Source organism: Salmo salar, chromosome ssa06 (genome assembly GCF_905237065.1).
Source record: "Salmo salar chromosome ssa06, Ssal_v3.1, whole genome shotgun sequence".
Lineage (NCBI taxonomy): Eukaryota > Metazoa > Chordata > Actinopteri > Salmoniformes > Salmonidae > Salmo > Salmo salar.
In genome coordinates, this window is record NC_059447.1 from 13122501 (window position 1) to 13140696 (window position 18196).

Consider the following 18196-nt stretch of genomic DNA (forward strand, 5'->3'; position numbering starts at 1 on the left):
GAACAATACAACTGTCAGTCTGAACCCTCAGAATAGAACCCTTAGAACAGAATCATTCAGAACGGAACCCTCAGAACAGAACAGTCCGTTTGTAGTCCCTCAGCAGCACCTGAATAACCCACATGAACAGATCCAGGGTCAGTCAGAACAGAGCCCTTAGAACAACAGAACAGTCCGTTTGTAGTCCCTCAGCAGCACCTGAATAACTCACATGGACAGATCCAGGGTCAGTCAGAACAGAGCCCTTAGAACAACAGAACAGTCTGTTTGTAGTCCCTCAGCAGCACCTGAAGAACCCACATGGACAGATCCAGGGTCAGTCAGAACAGAGCCCTTAGAACAACAGAACAGTCTGTTTGTAGTCCCTCAGCAGCACCTGAAGAACCCACATGGACAGATCCAGGGTCAGTCAGAACAGAGCCCTTAGAACAACAGAACAGTCTGTTTGTAGTCCCTCAGCAGCACCTGAAGAACCCACATGGACAGATCCAGGGTCAGTCAGAACAGAGCCCTTAGAACAACAGAACAGTCTGTTTGTAGTCCCTCAGCAGCACCTGAAGAACCCACATGAACAGATCCAGGGCATAGAGTTACAGGACTCATCCTTGTATGTGTTCCATTATGGTGTCTGTCCATAGGAATCCCCACCCAGTTGATGTCCACACAAAAACATGAATCCATGATGAGTCTAACTATGGTCCAGGGTCAGTCAGACAGAACACTCACAATACTGACTCCATCTTGTCTGCTACGCTGGTCTACAGTTGAAAACCTCTACTCCCAGAACCTAGCTAATCTAGTAGCTAGCCAGCACGCAACATATGGTTCTGGGTTCCCACACTGGATGAGTGCATGTTATCTTTTCCTATACATAAGGTCAGAGGTCAGCGGCCGGCCAGTTACCTGGAGCAGGTCAAACTGAACTCGTCCCTCCATGTTAAGGATCTTGTTCTCTCTGCGGCCCATCTGTTTGCTCTGGAAGCTGGAGTCTCTCAGGACTGACTTGATGCCCTGTACTCTGCCCAGGTAGGGGAACAGATTGACCTGGAATCAGACATATCAATCAATCAAATGCATTTTATAAAGCGCGTTATACATCATCAGTAGTCAGAGTGCTTTACAGATCCAGCTTAAAACCCCAAAGAGCAAGAGATAGAGGCACAGAGACACAGAGGCACAGAGGCACAGAGACACAGAGGCACAGAGACACAGAGACACAGAGGCACAGAGGCACAGAGGCACAGAGAGCACAGAGGCACAGAGGCACAGAGACACAGAGACACAGAGACACAGAGACACAGAGACACAGAGGCACAGAGGCACAGAGGCACAGAGGCACAGAGGCACAGAGACACAGAGACACAGAGACACAGAGACACAGAGGCACAGAGGCACAGAGGCACAGAGACACAGACATCACTCCAGATGTCTCTTTCCATTACTTTAATAGAGGATGGACGTGGGCAGGTAGGAGAGACAGCCACGCTACTCCAGCAGCCTTTTAAAGGTCATTGTTTCTAAAAACAACATTTCCGTGAATTTTCCAATTATTATTTTGGGGGCCTAATTCACAAATGCATTTCTTAGCGTCAAAGGTTTGTGTGCGAGTTGTTTTTTGGGTCGGACCAAAATCATCGCTGTTTTGGGGATCTCTAGTTTCTTCCAGGGCAGCGGTTTAGGCCCCTTACCCTTTTCAATCTTTACTAACGACATGCCGCTGGCTCTGAGTAAATGACTCAACACTACACACGTCAGATACTACAGCAACTGAAATGACTGCAACACTTAACTTAGAGCTGCAGCTAGTTTCAGAATGGGTGGCAAGGAAGAAGTTAGTCCTAAATATTTAAAAACTACAAGCATTGTATTTGGGACAAACCATTCACTAAACCCTAAACCACACCTCGTAATGAATGTGGTAATGAGAAAGTTGAGACTAAACTGCTTGGAGGAACCCTGGACTGTAAACTGTCATGGTCAAAACATATTGATACAACAGTAGCTAAGATGGGGAGAAGTCTGTCTATAATGAAGTGCTGCTCTGCCTTCTTAACAACACTATCAACAAGGCAGGTCCTACAGGCCCTAGTTTTGTCGCACCTGGACTAGTGTTCAGTCGTGTGGTCAGGTGCCACAAAAAAGGACGTATGAAAATTGCAATTGGCTCAGAACAGGGCAGCACGGATGTACACAGAGAGCTAACATTAATGACATGCATGTCAATCTCTCATGGCTCACAAAGAGGAAGAGAGATTGACTTCATCACTACGTGTTTTTGTAATACGTGTTGACATGCTGAATGTACAGAGGTGTCTGTTTAAAATGCTCGTACAAAGCTTGGACACCCATTCATACCTCACAAGACATGCCACCAGAGGTCTCTTCACAGTCCCCAAGTCCAGAACAGACTATTGGAGGCGCACAGTACTACACAGAGCCATGTCTACATGTAACTCTATTCCACATCAGGTAACTGATGCAGCAGTAGAATCAGATTTAAAAAGCAGGTAGAAATACATCGGGGACTGTGAAGACATGCACATACATTGTAATATTGTTGAATGTTGGTATTATACATATGTAAATGTAAGTGGTTTAATGTGTTTGGACCCCAGGAAGAGTATCTGCTGCCTTGTCCCTAATAAATACAAATAACAGCCACATCTCTAGTATCTTATAACAGCCAGGTACAGCTCCAGCTGTTAGACTGACAGGCAGGTACAGCTCCAGCTGTTAAGGCTGACAGCCAGGTACAGCTCCAGCTGTTAAGACTGACAGCCAGGTACAGCTCCAGCTGTTAAGACTGACAGCCAGGTACAGCTCCAGCTGTTAAGACTGACAGGCAGGTACAGCTCCAGCTGTTAGGCTGACAGGCAGGTACAGCTCCAGCTGTTAAGACTGACAGGCAGGTACAGCTCCAGCTGTTAGGCTGACAGGCAGGTACAGCTCCAGCTGTTAGGCTGACAGCCAGGTACAGCTCCAGCTGTTAGGCTGACAGGCAGGTACAGCTCCAGCTGTTAGGCTGACAGGCAGGTACAGCTCCAGCTGTTAGGCTGACAGGCAGGTACAGCTCCAGCTGTTAGGCTGACAGGCAGGTACAGCTCCAGCTGTTAGGCTGACAGGCAGGTACAGCTCCAGCTGTTAGACTGACAGGCAGGTACAGCTCCAGCTGTTAGGCTGACAGCCAGGTACAGCTCCAGCTGTTAGACTGACAGCCAGGTACAGCTCCAGCTGTGAGACTGACAGGCAGGTACAGCTCCAGCTGTGAGACTGACAGGCAGGTACAGCTCCAGCTGTGAGACTGACAGGCAGGTACAGCTCCAGCTGTGAGACTGACAGGCAGGTACAGCTCCAGCTGTGAGACTGACAGGCAGGTACAGCTCCAGCTGTGAGACTGACAGGCAGGTACAGCTCCAGCTGTGAGACTGACAGGCAGGTACAGCTCCAGCTGTGAGGCTGACAGGCAGGTACAGCTCCAGCTGTTAGGCTGACAGGCAGGTACAGCTCCAGCTGTTAGGCTGACAGGCAGGTACAGCTCCAGCTGTTAGGCTGACAGGCAGGTACAGCTCCAGCTGTGAGGCTGACAGGCAGTTACAGCTCCAGCTGTTAGGCTGACAGGCAGGTACAGCTCCAGCTGTGAGGCTGACAGGCAGGTACAGCTCCAGCTGTGAGGCTGACAGGCAGGTACAGCTCCAGCTGTGAGGCTGACAGGCAGGTACAGCTCCAGCTGTTAGGCTGACAGGCAGGTACAGCTCCAGCTGTTAGGCTGACAGGCAGGTACAGCTCCAGCTGTTAGGCTGACAGGCAGGTACATCTCCAGCTGTTAGGCTGACAGGCAGGTACAGCTCCAGCTGTGAGACTGACAGGCAGGTACAGCTCCAGCTGTTAGACTGACAGGCAGGTACAGCTCCAGCTGTGAGACTGACAGGCAGGTACAGCTCCAGCTGTGAGGCTGACAGGCAGGTACAGCTCCAGCTGTTAGGCTGACAGGCAGGTACAGCTCCAGCTGTTAGGCTGACAGGCAGGTACAGCTCCAGCTGTTAGGCTGACAGGCAGGTACAGCTCCAGCTGTTAGGCTGACAGGCAGGTACAGCTCCAGCTGTGAGACTGACAGGCATGTACAGCTCCAGCTGTGAGACTGACAGGCAGGTACAGCTCCAGCTGTGAGACTGACAGGCAGGTACAGCTCCAGCTGTTAGGCTGACAGGCAGGTACAGCTCCAGCTGTGAGACTGACAGGTCCACACACAAAAAGGCAATATACAACAAATACTGCATCAACAGACATTGGTCTGGCAGGTTAGACTTAGAATCTGGACGTTCTGATTCTAGAAGTTTCCATAGAACCATGGCCAGTCTGTCTGTACTGACCTTCAGGGTAGCTGCTCTGTTCAGCAGGTAGGGAAGGTCAAAGTTCTGGATGTTGTAGCCAGTGATGATGTCTGCATCCACTGTCCTCACAAACTCAGCCCAGCTCTGCAGGGGGAATACAAAGAGCCAATCAGGGGGGAAACCTCCACTGCTTTTGGTCTTAAAGCAGCCACGCTCAACTCCACACAAGTGTGTATGTATATGTTACCTGTAGTAACTGGCTCTCTTTAGTAAAGCACAGGACCTGGGAGCCCACGATGCTGGAGCAGGACTGGAGGGTGAAGACGGTGCGGATGAAGGGTTCCTTCTCTCCCTGTCGCTGCACCATGGAGGCTATCTGGATCACTGGGTCTTTCTCTGCCTCTGGAAATATCCCTAGAAGAAGACAAGAGAGTCTGGCCAACCTTTAGAATAGTGAATACTGTTCTGATTCTAGACGCTCAGTTACATAGAATAGTCTGAATATTCCTTATGTAATGTTAACAGGGAGCTAACATGGCTGTATATAATGTTGTAGAGTCATGTAAATGAAGAGTTAACATGGCTGTCATAGAATGTTGTAGTGTCATGTAAATGAAGATCTAACATGGCTGTATAGAATGTTGTAGTGTCATGTAAATGAAGATCTAACATGGCTGTATAGAATGTTGTAGTGTCATGTAAATGAAGATCTAACATGGCTGTATAGAATGTTGTAGAGTCATGTAAATGAAGAGCTAACATGGCTGTATAGAATGTTGTAGTGTCATGTAAATGAAGAGTTAACATGGCTGTATAGAATGTTGTAGTGTCATGTAAATGAAGATCTAACATGGCTGTATAGAATGTTGTAGAGTCATGTAAATGCATCATAATGCAGAAACCTCAAAGTCCCAACTCTCTAAATACATGTCTCTGCTGACAGGAGCCAGAGGACAAGCCAGTAAATACAGTCTCTCCAGTCCACAGACACAGTCAGAGATTATAAAACTCCCTCCTAACATAAAATGAAGATGACAGTGTCTCTTGGCATTATACATGAAAACCACAATGGCATAATTAGACAACATCACATGACAATGAGACACCAGAGTACAGCACAATCTGCACAATAACTGCAGTCAGACTGCGCAGAATCACTGATCTACAAATCACTTTATATCCCAAATAACTAGCATACTCATTATGTAATCAAGACTAGTGATATAAACCTGGACGTGCCCATATTGACCTCCTCTGACACTGAATAACTGAGTATGTGGTGGTATAGTGCTGGTTTAGAACCCTGACACTGAATAACTGAGTATGTGGTGGTATAGTGCTGGTTTAGAACCCTGACACTGAATAACTGAGTATGTGGTGGTATAGTGCTGGTTTAGAACCCTGACACTGAATAACTGAGTATGTGGTGGTATAGTGCTGGTTTAGAACCCTGACACTGAATAACTGAGTATATGGTGGTATAGTGCTGGTTTAGAACCCTGACACTGAATAACTGAGTATGTGGTGGTATAGTGCTGGTTTAGAACCCTGACACTGAATAACTGAGTATGGGTGGTATAGTGCTGGTTTAGAACCCTGACACTGAATAACTGAGTATGGGTGGTATAGTGCTGGTTTAGAACCCTGACACTGAATAACTGAGTATGTGGTGGTATAGTGCTGGTTTAGAACCCTGACGCTGGTTGGTAATCACTACCGTACACAATTATTAGACAAATACACAGTTGTCAAATACAGTACAATACAGCACAATACCATACAGTACAATACAACACCGTACAGTACGATAAAGTACAGTACAATGCTGTACAGAGCACAAACCTTTTCTTCCAGCACACTCAATGTCAAAGCTGAGAACCCTGAGAGGAGCGATCCTCTGGTACTCTCCCTCCGCTGGGTGACTGATCAGCTGGGTCCATCCCACATCAACCTCATACTGACACAGAGACACCTAGGAGAGAGGAGGGGGGGTATTGTAAATCTGGAACATCCCCTGGGTGTGTAAAGGCCCAGAGGTCTCTATTCTCTTACCTTGCCTGGGTAGTGAGCGTCCGTCTCCCCCACCTTCCTCTCCGCCCTCACCCGGTACTTCCCTTTGGGCAGCTCAATCCAGCAGCAACCCACCACATCACTGTCCACCATAAACCTAGCGCCACGGGACACAGCGGACCGCATTTATCAACATGTGTACAAATTAATTTGTTCATTCTCATGAAAAACAACTGCTTACTGTGTGAATTTGGTTGAAAATACATTTCTCCCTAAAAGGTCAAAATAATTGGTTTATATAGTTTAACACCAGAAGCCCTGAGGAAGTCATTTTGGCTGCTTATCAATAAAACATGTTCATCTCTTTTTAAAGTCCTGCACAACACTACTTCCTTGACTCATCCTAAATAAGTCTATTTTATTTGTGTTAGAAGCAGTTTCAGGACGACACGCCATTTTGTTTCACTGAGCGCCATAAAGTGACTTTTTCAAATCCTCCTAGTCACACGCAGGTAAGACATTTTGATTTCTATACCGTATCAGAAAGAGCACATTTGGAGGTGTCCAACACACTTACCACTGTGAATTAACTCTCAAAAATGTAAAGATTAACACTATTTCAAAATAAAACTTTATACAAGAATAAACCCTGTTTTATTCCCTCCACACGTGAACACGCAGCTACAGACGACCTACAGTAACAAACTAATGACAATGATATTGTGTTCTTTGAAATGAAATGCATTCTGTATTCTAATGTTACTCAAGACCATCATAAACACAACCAAGTGTTCATTTTTTCGATGGCATATAGGAACAGTTTTTATTAGACTGTCAGAGTGTTGCAGCTCATTGAGGCAGTAAGGGGGGTAAGCGAGGCCCGGCAGTTTAGGGAATGAACTGGGTAAAAATGTCAAGAGAAAACCAGGACTGCTTTTTTTACTTCTCTCTCACACACACACACACACACACACACACACACACACACACACACACACACACACACACACACACACACACACACACACACACACCTTATCTCAAAGTCGATGTTAGCCTCGTAGGAAGAGAAGCTCTGAATGGGGAAAGGTCCGAACTTAAATCCCTGTTCCAGGAGCCTCTTCGCCGGGGCAATCAGACGAGGCATTGCCATGGTGATGCGCAGGAAGTCCACAATCCGTTTCCCATGGTAACCATACATAGCTGGAGGAGAGATGGGGAGGAAGTTATCAACTACACTGTCAGCCTAGTCAACACCACAGCACTACAAGCTACCACACACACACACACACACACACACACACACAACCAAAAACAACAGCGCAACTGTTAACACACAGGATACTCCTCTGCATCCTTGGTAAAAGGAGGTCATTAAGGACTGATAGAGCGTCTTCACTTCTTCATTCAACCAATTCAAACGCTCTTTTCTTTGCTACCTGTCCAGAAAATGTCCATGTTAACATTCTGAACTTTCCTTTGCCTCAAATGACTATTGGAACGCACCCTAAGTGTATCCAGGAGTCAGCAGTCCCACCACTAGCCTAGCCTATTGGAACACACCCTAAGTGTATCCAGGAGTCAGCAGTCCCACCACTAGCCTAGCCTATTGGAACGCACCCTAAGTGTATCCAGGAGTCAGCAGTCCCACCACTAGCCTATTGGAACGCACCCTAAGTGTATCCAGGAGTCAGCAGTCCCACCACTAGCCTAGCCTATTGGAACGCACCCTAAGTGTATCCAGGAGTCAGCAGTCCCACCACTAGCCTAGCCTATTGGAACACACCCTAAGTGTATCCAGGAGTCAGCAGTCCCACCACTAGCCTATTGGAACACACCCTAAGTGTATCCAGGAGTCAGCAGTCCCACCACTAGCCTATTGGAACGCACCCTAAGTGTATCCAGGAGTCAGCAGTCCCACCACTAGCCTATTGGAACGCACCCTAAGTGTATCCAGGAGTCAGCAGTCCCACCACTAGCCTAGCCTATTGGAACGCACCCTAAGTGTATCCAGGAGTCAGCAGTCCCACCACTAGCCTATTGGAACGCACCCTAAGTGTATCCAGGAGTCAGCAGTCCCACCACTAGCCTATTGGAACGCACCCTAAGTGTATCGAGGAGTCAGCAGTCCCACCACTAGCCTAGCCTATTGGAACGCACCCTAAGTGTATCCAGGAGTCAGCAGTCCCACCACTAGCCTATTGGAACGCACCCTAAGTGTATCGAGGAGTCAGCAGTCCCACCACTAGCCTATTGGAACGCACCCTAAGTGTATCGAGGAGTCAGCAGTCCCACCACTAGCCTATTGGAACGCACCCTAAGTGTATCCAGGAGTCAGCAGTCCCACCACTAGCCTATTGGAACGCACCCTAAGTGTATCGAGGAGTCAGCAGTCCCACCACTAGCCTATTGGAACGCACCCTAAGTGTATCCAGGAGTCAGCAGTCCCACCACTAGCCTAGCCTATTGGAACGCACCCTAAGTGTATCCAGGAGTCAGCAGTCCCACCACTAGCCTAGCCTATTGGAACCAGGAGTCAGCAGTCCCACCACTAGCCTATTGGAACGCACCCTAAGTGTATCCAGGAGTCAGCAGTCCCACCACTAGACCAGACATGGGCACTATACCTACTTTCTTTGCGTGTGATGTCCACCGCCAGCACAGTGACCGACATGTTGTCCTTGTTGGAGCGCATGTCCTTCAGCACAGCAGAGTTAAGCTCCCTTTTGAACTCACTCAGGTGATCACTGGTGAACCCTGAGACAGAGAGAGGAAGGGAGGGGGAAAGTGAGAGAGAAAAGGGGTGGATGAATTTGATATTGTTACTCCATTCCACCGACTTGGTGGACAATTTTAAAGCCATTATTTTCATGTTGTTTGTGGTTGGCCATCAGATTGAGTCCTAAATAATAATGTAACCTTCTGCTTCTTAAAGTGACCACGACATTACTACTGTGACGCCTAGAAAACACGTATCTCACACGTTCATGCAATGCTTAGCTCACACTAATAGGTCTGATATATAGAGTAATGTTGCGTATCATTATATTATATTATTCATTTCCAGAGAAAACTCACCATTGGGGGCAGGGATGTAGAAATAGGGGGCAAAGCCGTGCACGTGGCAGCACACACTGTTCCCGCTGTCAGTCACCCCGAACATGCGGATTATTGGTACATTCCCCTGAGACTGACCTGGCATGCCAGCCACAGCAGCCCCTGTTGAACAGACCATCACAAACAGTTTAGGTAGGTGTCGTGACTCGTACCCCTGCCTTAAAACGTGACATAAAAATGGCCTTTAAAAGTCTATAGCAGCCTAAATACGCTTCAACTAAAACTAACATGTTGGTCCCATGGACTGTCAGGCATTGCCTTTATATATCCATCTATGATCTTGAGAGTGGTTACATTTCTCCAGCCTCATCCCTGAGCTTTACTGCAACTGAAGTTGACTGTGACATAGCTTACCTAAATAGTAGTCGAGGTCGATCTGTTGGAAGACCAGGGTGTCAGAGTCCGGGTTAAGAGGGGCGGCCTGCGGCCGACGCCATCGGGGGTTGAGGTCAGCAGAGAACAGCTCACCTGCAACCGGGTCAAGGGTCAGATGTAGAAGACAGGAGATTGGTCAGTCAGTGTGATGTTAAAGAGGCAGGTTGGTGAAAAATGAATGAAACTCTCCACCACCAGTGTCAAATGGTAGCCTGGGTACCAGTGTGTTGAGTTATCATTCCACTCCCTGTCATGCTAAACATGTAGTAGGCCTACATGGAGTGGAATGATGGTTATAAACAGGTTCTGGATTTCAGGCTAGTCAAATGGCAGAAATCCTAAACATTTCAGTCATTCCAGACAATAGGAATCCCTGGTAAGACTAAAGCCTGCACAATGCACATCAACATGCGCTCTCCTCTCATCCTCTCACCAACAGGGATGACGTCATGCCCTGCCTGTCCTTCCCTCTCCTCCGCCTCCATATCGGCTTCTTCGAACAGGGCGAGTTCCTCCTCGAAGATCGACGGGCTGTCTTCCCAATCCCCAGCAGTTTTACCACGCTTGGCCTGGGACGCCCCGCCCCTCGGCGGACCGCTATTCCGCCTTTTAGCATCCATGTGTCCTACAGGAGACATCAATGGACCAACGATTAGTACTTACACACCTTGCAAGCATTTGTATCTGTCACGTGTGAATGTTTATATATTTAGTATTATATCTATATATTTAGTATTATATCTATATATTTATCTTACCTGATTTGCTACATACTTATGTTCCTTCTGGAAAAATAAAGTAATTATAGTCTATTCAACCAAATAGGCTACAACTGGTTCAGCTGGTAGAGCATGGCGCTGGCACCATCAGGTCGTGGGTTTGATTACCGCTACGGCCATCCATAAAAAAAATGATGTACCCACTACCGTAAGTCATTTTGGATAAAAACGTTAGTTAAAACGCATGTATATTATATAGCCAGGCCTATTTCATTCTGATTGATATAATTCACTGTCATCTGGCCACTTTGATTATACAGTTGAAGTTGGAAGTTTACATACACCTTAGCCAAATACATTTAAACTCAGTTTTTCACAATTCATGACATTTAATCCTCGTAAACAATTACTGTCTTAGGTCAGTTAGGATCACCACTTCATTTTAAGAATGTGAAATGTCAGAATAATAGTAGAGTGATTTATTTCATCTTTTTTTTTTTTCTTTCATCACATTCCCAGTGGGTCAGAAGTTTACATACACTCAATTACTATTTGGTAGCATTGCCTTTAAATTGTTTAACTTGGGTCAAACGTTACGGGTAGCCTTCCACAAGCTTCCCACAATAAGTTGGGTGAATTTTGACCCATTCCTCCTGACGGAGCTGGTGTAACTGAGTCAGGTTTGTAAGGCCTCCTTGCTCACACACACTTTTTCAGTCCTGCCCAAAAATGTTCTATATGATTGAGGTCAGGGCTTTGTGATGGCCACTCCAATACCTTGACTTTGTCGTCCTTAAGCCATTTTGCCACAACTTTGGAAGTATGCTTGGGGTCATTGTCCATTTGGAAGACCCATTGCGACCAAGCTTTAACTTCCTGACTGATGTTATGAGATGTTGCTTCAATATATTCACATCATTTTCCTGTTGCATGATGCCATCTATTTTGGGAAGTGCACCAGTCCCTCCTGCAGCAAAGCACCCCCACAACATGATGCTGCCACCCCCGTGCTTCACGGTTGGGAGGGTGTTCTTCGGCTTGAAAGCATCCCCCTTATTCCTTCAAACATAACGATGGTCATTATTGTCAAACAGTTCTATTTCTGTTTCAGATTATGAGCAGCCTTTTAGATTGTCAATATAGGACACATTTTACTGTGTAATATAGATACTTTTGTACCCGTTTCCTCCAGCATCTTCACAAGGTCCTTTGCTGTTCTGAGATTGATTTGTACTTTTCGCACCAAAGTACGTTCATCTCTAGGAGACAGAACGCCTCTCCTTCCTGAGCGGTATGAAGGCTGCGTGGTCCCATGGTGTTTATACTTGCATACTATTGTTTGTACAGGTGAACGTGGTACCTTCAGGCGTTTGGAATTTGCTCCCAAGGATGAACCAGACTTGTGGAGGTCTACATTTTTTTTTCTGAGGTCTTGGCTGATTACTTTTGATTTTCCCATGTCTTCAAGCAAAGGGGCACTGAGTTTGAAGGTAGGCCTTGAAATACATCCACAGGTAAACCTCCAATTGACTTAAATGATGTCAAGTAGCCTATCAGAAGCTTCTAAAGCCTTGACTAAAGCCATCACTTTTGTGGAATTTTCTAAGCTGTTTAAAGGCACAGTCATCTTAGTGTATGTAAACTCCTGACCCACTGGAATTGTGATACAGTGAATTATTAGTGAAATAATCTGTATGTATCAATTGTTGGAAAAAGTACTTGTCATGCACAAAGTAGATGTCCTAACCAACTTGCCAAACTATAGTTTGTTAACAAGAAATTTGTGGAGTGGTTGAAAAACGAGTTTTAATGACTCCAACCTAAGTGAATGTAAACTTCCGACTTCAACTGTAGCTGATGTAGCTATGGTGAGCTTTCTAGCGCAGTGGCTGCCTGGGCATCAGTCGGGTGGACAGTGAAGGTTGTTGTGTTAGCTTGCTAGCCAGCTACCCTCATAAAATTCAATATTTAGGCCACTTCATTTCAATGCCCAATGATTCTTGAAATGCCTCATGAGTTTAGTAGAACGGTCTTACCCCACCATAATCCAAAATATAAGGTTGTTACAATGTCTTTGTAAACAATGTAGCTATAGCTTCAAAATATGTGCCAAACTAGCCATCACTCTGATCTCATGTAGACTGGGACTTGTTAGGTTCATAGCTCCATCTATGAAGTTGAGTGTTACCTAGCTACTACAGTAGCTCCCTCATTTTTACAAAGTTACCTACATGTATCCAGCCCTGGCTATTCCTGTGAACTAACTACAGTGGTGGAGAAAGTACAAAATGTTTATACTAGAGTAAAAGTAAAGATACCTTAAAAATGAAAATGACTCAAATAAGTGAGTCACCCAGTAAAATACTACTTGAGTAAAGTCTGAGTATTTGGTTTAAATATACTTAAGTATCAAAATCAAATGTAATTGATCAAATGTACTTACGTATCAAAAGTAAAAATCATTTAAAATGTCTAATATTAAGCAAACCAGACGACACAGTGTTCTTGTTTTTTTAATTTACGGATAGCCAGGGGCACAGTTCAACACTCAGACATAATTTACAAACGAAGCATTTGTGTTTAGTGAGTCCTCCAGATCAGAGGCAGTAGGGATGACCAGGGATGTTTGCTTGATAAGTGCGTGAATTTGACAATTTTCCCGTCCTGCTAAACATTCAAAATGTAACGAGTACTTTTGGGTGTCAGGGAAAATGTATGAAGTAAAAAGCACAATAATTTTTAAGGAATGTAGTGGAGTAAAAGTAAAAGTTGTCAAATATAAATAACCAAACAACCCAACTTAAGAGGTACTTAAAAAGTATTTTACACCGCTAACTATAGGAAACCAAGTGGCAGGGCTGTAGTTTGGCTGAAACACGAATGAAGGACTGTGCCTTTAACAGCTAACGTTAACTAGCTACAATAACCGAATCCAAATATCACTTTCCAACTTCATAGCTAGCTATCCGCTGATGAAGTTGAGACACTGGTAACATTTAGAAGACGAGCAGGCATCATTAGTAAGTAGCTATCAATATTAATAGTTACAAGTCGCCGTTGAGGTGTTTATTTGCTACAATGTGAACTTCTCAACGTCGTAGAACAACAACACTCATGCAAGTTAGCTATAGCTAACTAGCTAGCCCTGTTAAATTGTAAATAGCTAGTTACAAAGAATCAAATGGGTATATAAATGAATCATCATCCGCATATATTTGGCAATCGGACACATGTGACATGGTTAGCTAGCTCTCGCTACTTGGTAATAAAATGTTGTAGCTACCTTTGTTCAATGTGGTGACTTCGATCAGATCCTACTTGACAACAACTCCCGCCACTTGTGCGTTTAATATGTGAACTTTCACCCCCGGAAAGAGCGGAGGATTTCAACAGCGCATGTGGTGATTGGTCTGAGCGCAACAAGCTAGCCATGTTGACTGGCATCCTGCTGGCCAATGGCAACATCTCAGCCTCTATCCTCAACAGGCTCTACAATGAGAACCTCGTCAAAGAAGGTGTCTCTGCAGCCTTTGCTGTGAAACTTTTCAAATCCTGGATCCATGAGAAGGATATCAACTCTGTGGCAGGAAGTCTCCGGAAGGTCTGCATGGATAACAGACTTTTGGAGCTGTTCCCTGCCAACAAGCTGAGCTGTGTGCATTTCTCTAAGTACTTCACAGACGCCGGTCTCAAAGAGCTGTCGGACTTTGCCTGGAACCAGCAGGCCATAGGGTCCCGTAAGGAGCTTCAGAAGGATCTCCAGGAACAAATGGAACGCGGGGACCCTTTCAAAGACATCATTGCCTCAGCCAGGGAGGAGATGAAGAAGAACAACATCTCAGAGCAGACCATGATTGTCAATACAGCCCCTTGCTGAAGGCGTTCACATCCCAGGAAGCCTCTGAGATCCTGCTGCTCGTGAAGATGCAGGAGTACTGCTACGACAACATCCACTTCATGAACTCCTTCCAGAAGATCGCGGTGCTGCTCTACAAAGCGGATGTTTTGAGTAAGGAGGCCATTCTTAAGTGGTACACAGAGGCCCACGTTGCCAAAGGAAGGAGTGTGTTCCTGGAACAGATGAAAACATTTGTGGAGTGGCTCAAGAACGCAGAGGAAGAATCTGAGTCCGAGGAGGACGAGGCTGCTGACTAACGGACCAAATCCAAGGCGTGTCATTTTTTTTCTTTTTTTAAATAAAGTACAGTAGCACCAGGAGCAGTAGAATGTTCTGTTACAGAAGTGCTTGTCTCCCCCCCTTTTCTTTTTTCTACCTCCTCCACTCCAACTATAATGTATAGATGTAAGGGCTTTTACATTCTGTTCATTTTAAAACTAATAAAGTTTACACTTGTGGATAGCATGAATCATGAATAGTCTCCCTTGAAATTCTTAACGATTCCTCATTTGAAGGGAAAGACATGTTGCCACATTTAACCCCCTAAGGTTGATGTCTGCGCCCCTGCGGAAATGTAATTGGCATATTAATAAAAAATCCCCATAAAAATCTGTCAGTTTAAGCTAGGGGGGCTCTATCTGTTCCGTGTAGTGAATCTGTTATTCAATGCGTTTGTATGAGCTAATGGCAGTAAGGTACAATTTTAATGTTTCATTAAATCATTTTACAATAAAAAACAATTATAAAAATAAAAAATAAATAAATAAAAACGTGGTGAGTGGTCAAAAGAGCGGAAACCCGTGGGTGAAAAAAGGGATGGAGGCAGCGGCCATATTTAGTGTGGCTCAGAGACTGAAAACTCTGTGTGAGCTGTGTTAGATTGCTATCATAACAATATGTTTACATTGTGGTGACACTCAATTTGAAGTCTAATCACAGAAAATAGACTGTTTTAATATGTATTTTAAAGCATGTATAAAACACTTATATTGTATCTCTATGAGCTAATAACCTAACCCAATAGATGAAATAGATATTTATTCCAATTATTATATTATATTGTTAACAAGCCATGTGGTTCACTGTAATGTATTTATCGTTATGGGTTACTAAAGGGCTAAGCATACCTCTTAAGCTGTCTGTCTCCTCCTGACTGGTGGTTCTTTTTTTTAAAGAAACTAAATATTCTTTCTTTTTCTCTGCATCTCTGATCAAATCTGGGTTAAAGAGTTCAAGGAATTTGAGTCTTATTCGATACATTTAGTTATTACTTGATTTTCTAAACCAATCTTGCCTATTCTAACTTGATTGATATCCTGAAATGTCTTCTTGGTCGCTGCTTTTAGCAACGCTAGCATTTACACAATTGCGTTGCTGGGAATTAGCTTGCAAAAAAACGTAATAATCTGCCAGAAGCCAAAAGTTTAATAAAATTACATTTCAACTTATTTTGTTGATTGTCTGTATGCTTGGTCTTTATGCAGGGGAGATTTGAGAGAGAAAAAACATCTAATCAAATCAAATTGTAAAATTCACATGCACATGCACCTAATACAACAGGTGTTCACCTTACAGTGAAATGCTTACTTACAAGCCCCTAACCAACAATGCAGTTTTAAAAATACAGATAAGAATAAGAAATAAAAGTAACAAGTAATTAAAGAGCAGCAGTAAAACAACAATAGCGAGACTATATACAGGGGGGTACCGGTACAGAGTCAACGTGCGGGGGCACCAGTTAGTTGAGGTAATATGTACATGTAGGTAGAGTTATTAAAGTGAATATGCATAGATGACAACAGAGAGTAGCAGCGGTGTGAAAGAGGATGGGGGGGGGTGAGGCAATGCAAATAGTCTGGGTAGCCATTTGATTAGATGTTCAGGAGTCTTATGGCTTGGGGGTAGAAGCTGTTTAGAAGCCTCTTGGACCTAGACTTGGCGCTCCAATACCACTTGCCATGCGGTAGCAGAGTAAACAGTCTATGACTAGGGTGGCTGGAGTCTTGACAATTTTTGGGCCTTCCTCTGACACCGCCTGGTATAGAGGTCCTGGATGGCAGGAAGCTTGGCCACAGTGATGTACTGGGCCGTTCGCACTACCTTCTGTAGTGTCTTGCGGTCGGAGGCCGAGCAGTTGCCATACCAGGCAGTGATGCAACCAGTCAAGATGCTCTCGATGGTGCAGCTGTAAAACCTTTTGAGGATCTGAGGACCCATGCCAAATCTTTTCAGTCTCTTGAGGGGGATTAGGTATTGTCGTGCCCTCTTCACGACTGTCTTGCTGTGCTTGGACCATGTTAGTTTGTTGGTGATGTGGGCACCAAGGAACTTGAAGCTCTCAACCTGCTCCACTGCAGCCCCGTCGATGAGAATGGGGGCGTGCTCGGTCATCTTTTTCCTGTAGTCCACAATCATCTCCTTTGTCTTGATCACGTTGAGGGAGAGGTTGTTGTCCTGGCACCACACGGCCAGGTCTCTGACCTCCTCCCTATAGGCTGTCTCGTCGTTGTCGGTGATCAGGCCTACCACTGTTGTGTCATCGACAAACTTAATGATGGTGTTGGAGTCGTACCTAGCCGTGCAGTCATAGGTGAACAGGGAGTACAGGAGGGGACTGAGCATGCAGCCCTGAGGGGCCCCTGTGTTGAGGATCAGTGTGGTGGATGTGTTGTTACCTACCCTTACCACCTGTGGGCGGCCCGTCAGGAAGTCCAGGATCCAGTTGCAGAGGGAGGTGTTTAGTCCCAGAGTCCTTAGCTTATTGATGAGCTTTGAGGGCACTATGGTGTTGAACGCTGAGCTGTAGTCAATGAATAGCAATCTCACATAGGTGTTATTTTTGTCCAGGCGGGAAAGGGCAGTGTGGAGTGCAATAGAGATTGCATCAGTGGAACTTATAATTAAACAGACTTTCCAAACGTGGGTCTGTTGTAGACCCATGCAGTTCCTCAGCGAAGTCAGTTCCTTTCAGCTTTCCTCATTTCAAAATAAAAGTCCCCCACAAGTTCTTGCTTTTTTTTTTGCAGTTATGGCACACGTGCAGAACTTTAATTATGACGTAAGGTATGCAGAGAGGAAGTGGGTCTACAACAGACAGACGTTTGAAAAGTCTGTTTAATTTATGTCCTATTTAAAAAAAATCTCAATTTCCCCCCTGCAACCCTACGGACAATCTGCATAGTAAATTGAAATTGACCTTCTGGCTTTGCAAGCTAATTCCTAACAAGGCTAGTGTGTAAATACTACCGTTGCTAAAAGCATCTAGCTTCTTGGAGGTTGGGAGATTGGGAACCCATCTGGGGTAGCTAAAGCCAACTTTATAAAATTGCTAGTTGGCTAGTAGTATTTATTTTCTTTACATGCAAATCTGAGGGGGCACGTGCCCAATATGGGCATGACGTGTGTGGTGTGTGTGTGTGTGTGTGGGGGGGGGGCAGAGACATGCAAGAGGAAAAACTATAAATTAGGTAAAGTTTCACAGCATATAAGAACTGAGAGCGGGGCTTGCTGCATGGTCAAATGTCATTCTGTAGTCACGTTGTTGGTTGTACTTTCCGCTATACTCCAATCTGACACTCAACGAGCATTATAAATAACTTGCTTGCCCTTTTCTCTCCTCTTTGAAAAATAAAAAAAGACAGACCAGTTGCTCACGTTGCTCACGATTCCCTCTCCTTCGATTGACAACAAAGTCCACCAACCACAGTCCGTCTTAGTGAACTCAGTCAACCAATTGTACATGTTGG

At 45.0% G+C, this 18196-nt stretch overlaps 1 protein-coding gene and 1 pseudogene across 4 annotated transcripts in view; one reads left to right on the plus strand and one right to left on the minus strand.

Moving 5' to 3' along the window:
• pold1 (polymerase (DNA directed), delta 1, catalytic subunit) overlaps nt 1-14123 on the minus strand; it is a 44361-nt gene extending 30238 nt beyond the window's left edge. For 3 of the 4 annotated variants that reach the window (XM_045719496.1, XM_045719494.1, XM_045719495.1), the window contains exons 1-11: nt 13836-14123; nt 10267-10458; nt 9813-9926; nt 9420-9560; nt 8973-9098; nt 7376-7544; nt 6384-6498; nt 6174-6303; nt 4579-4745; nt 4371-4475; nt 904-1044 (exon numbers count right to left, since the gene is read on the minus strand). In XM_045719496.1, coding sequence (XP_045575452.1) covers nt 904-1044; nt 4371-4475; nt 4579-4745; nt 6174-6303; nt 6384-6498; nt 7376-7544; nt 8973-9098; nt 9420-9560; nt 9813-9926; nt 10267-10453 — 1395 coding nt within the window. In that variant the 5' untranslated portion in view covers nt 10454-10458; nt 13836-14123. 4 annotated transcript variants of the gene reach the window in all.
• LOC106606412 (basic leucine zipper and W2 domain-containing protein 1-A-like) lies at nt 13983-14926 on the plus strand (annotated as a pseudogene).
• The last annotated feature ends 3270 nt before the right edge of the window (nt 14927-18196 follow it).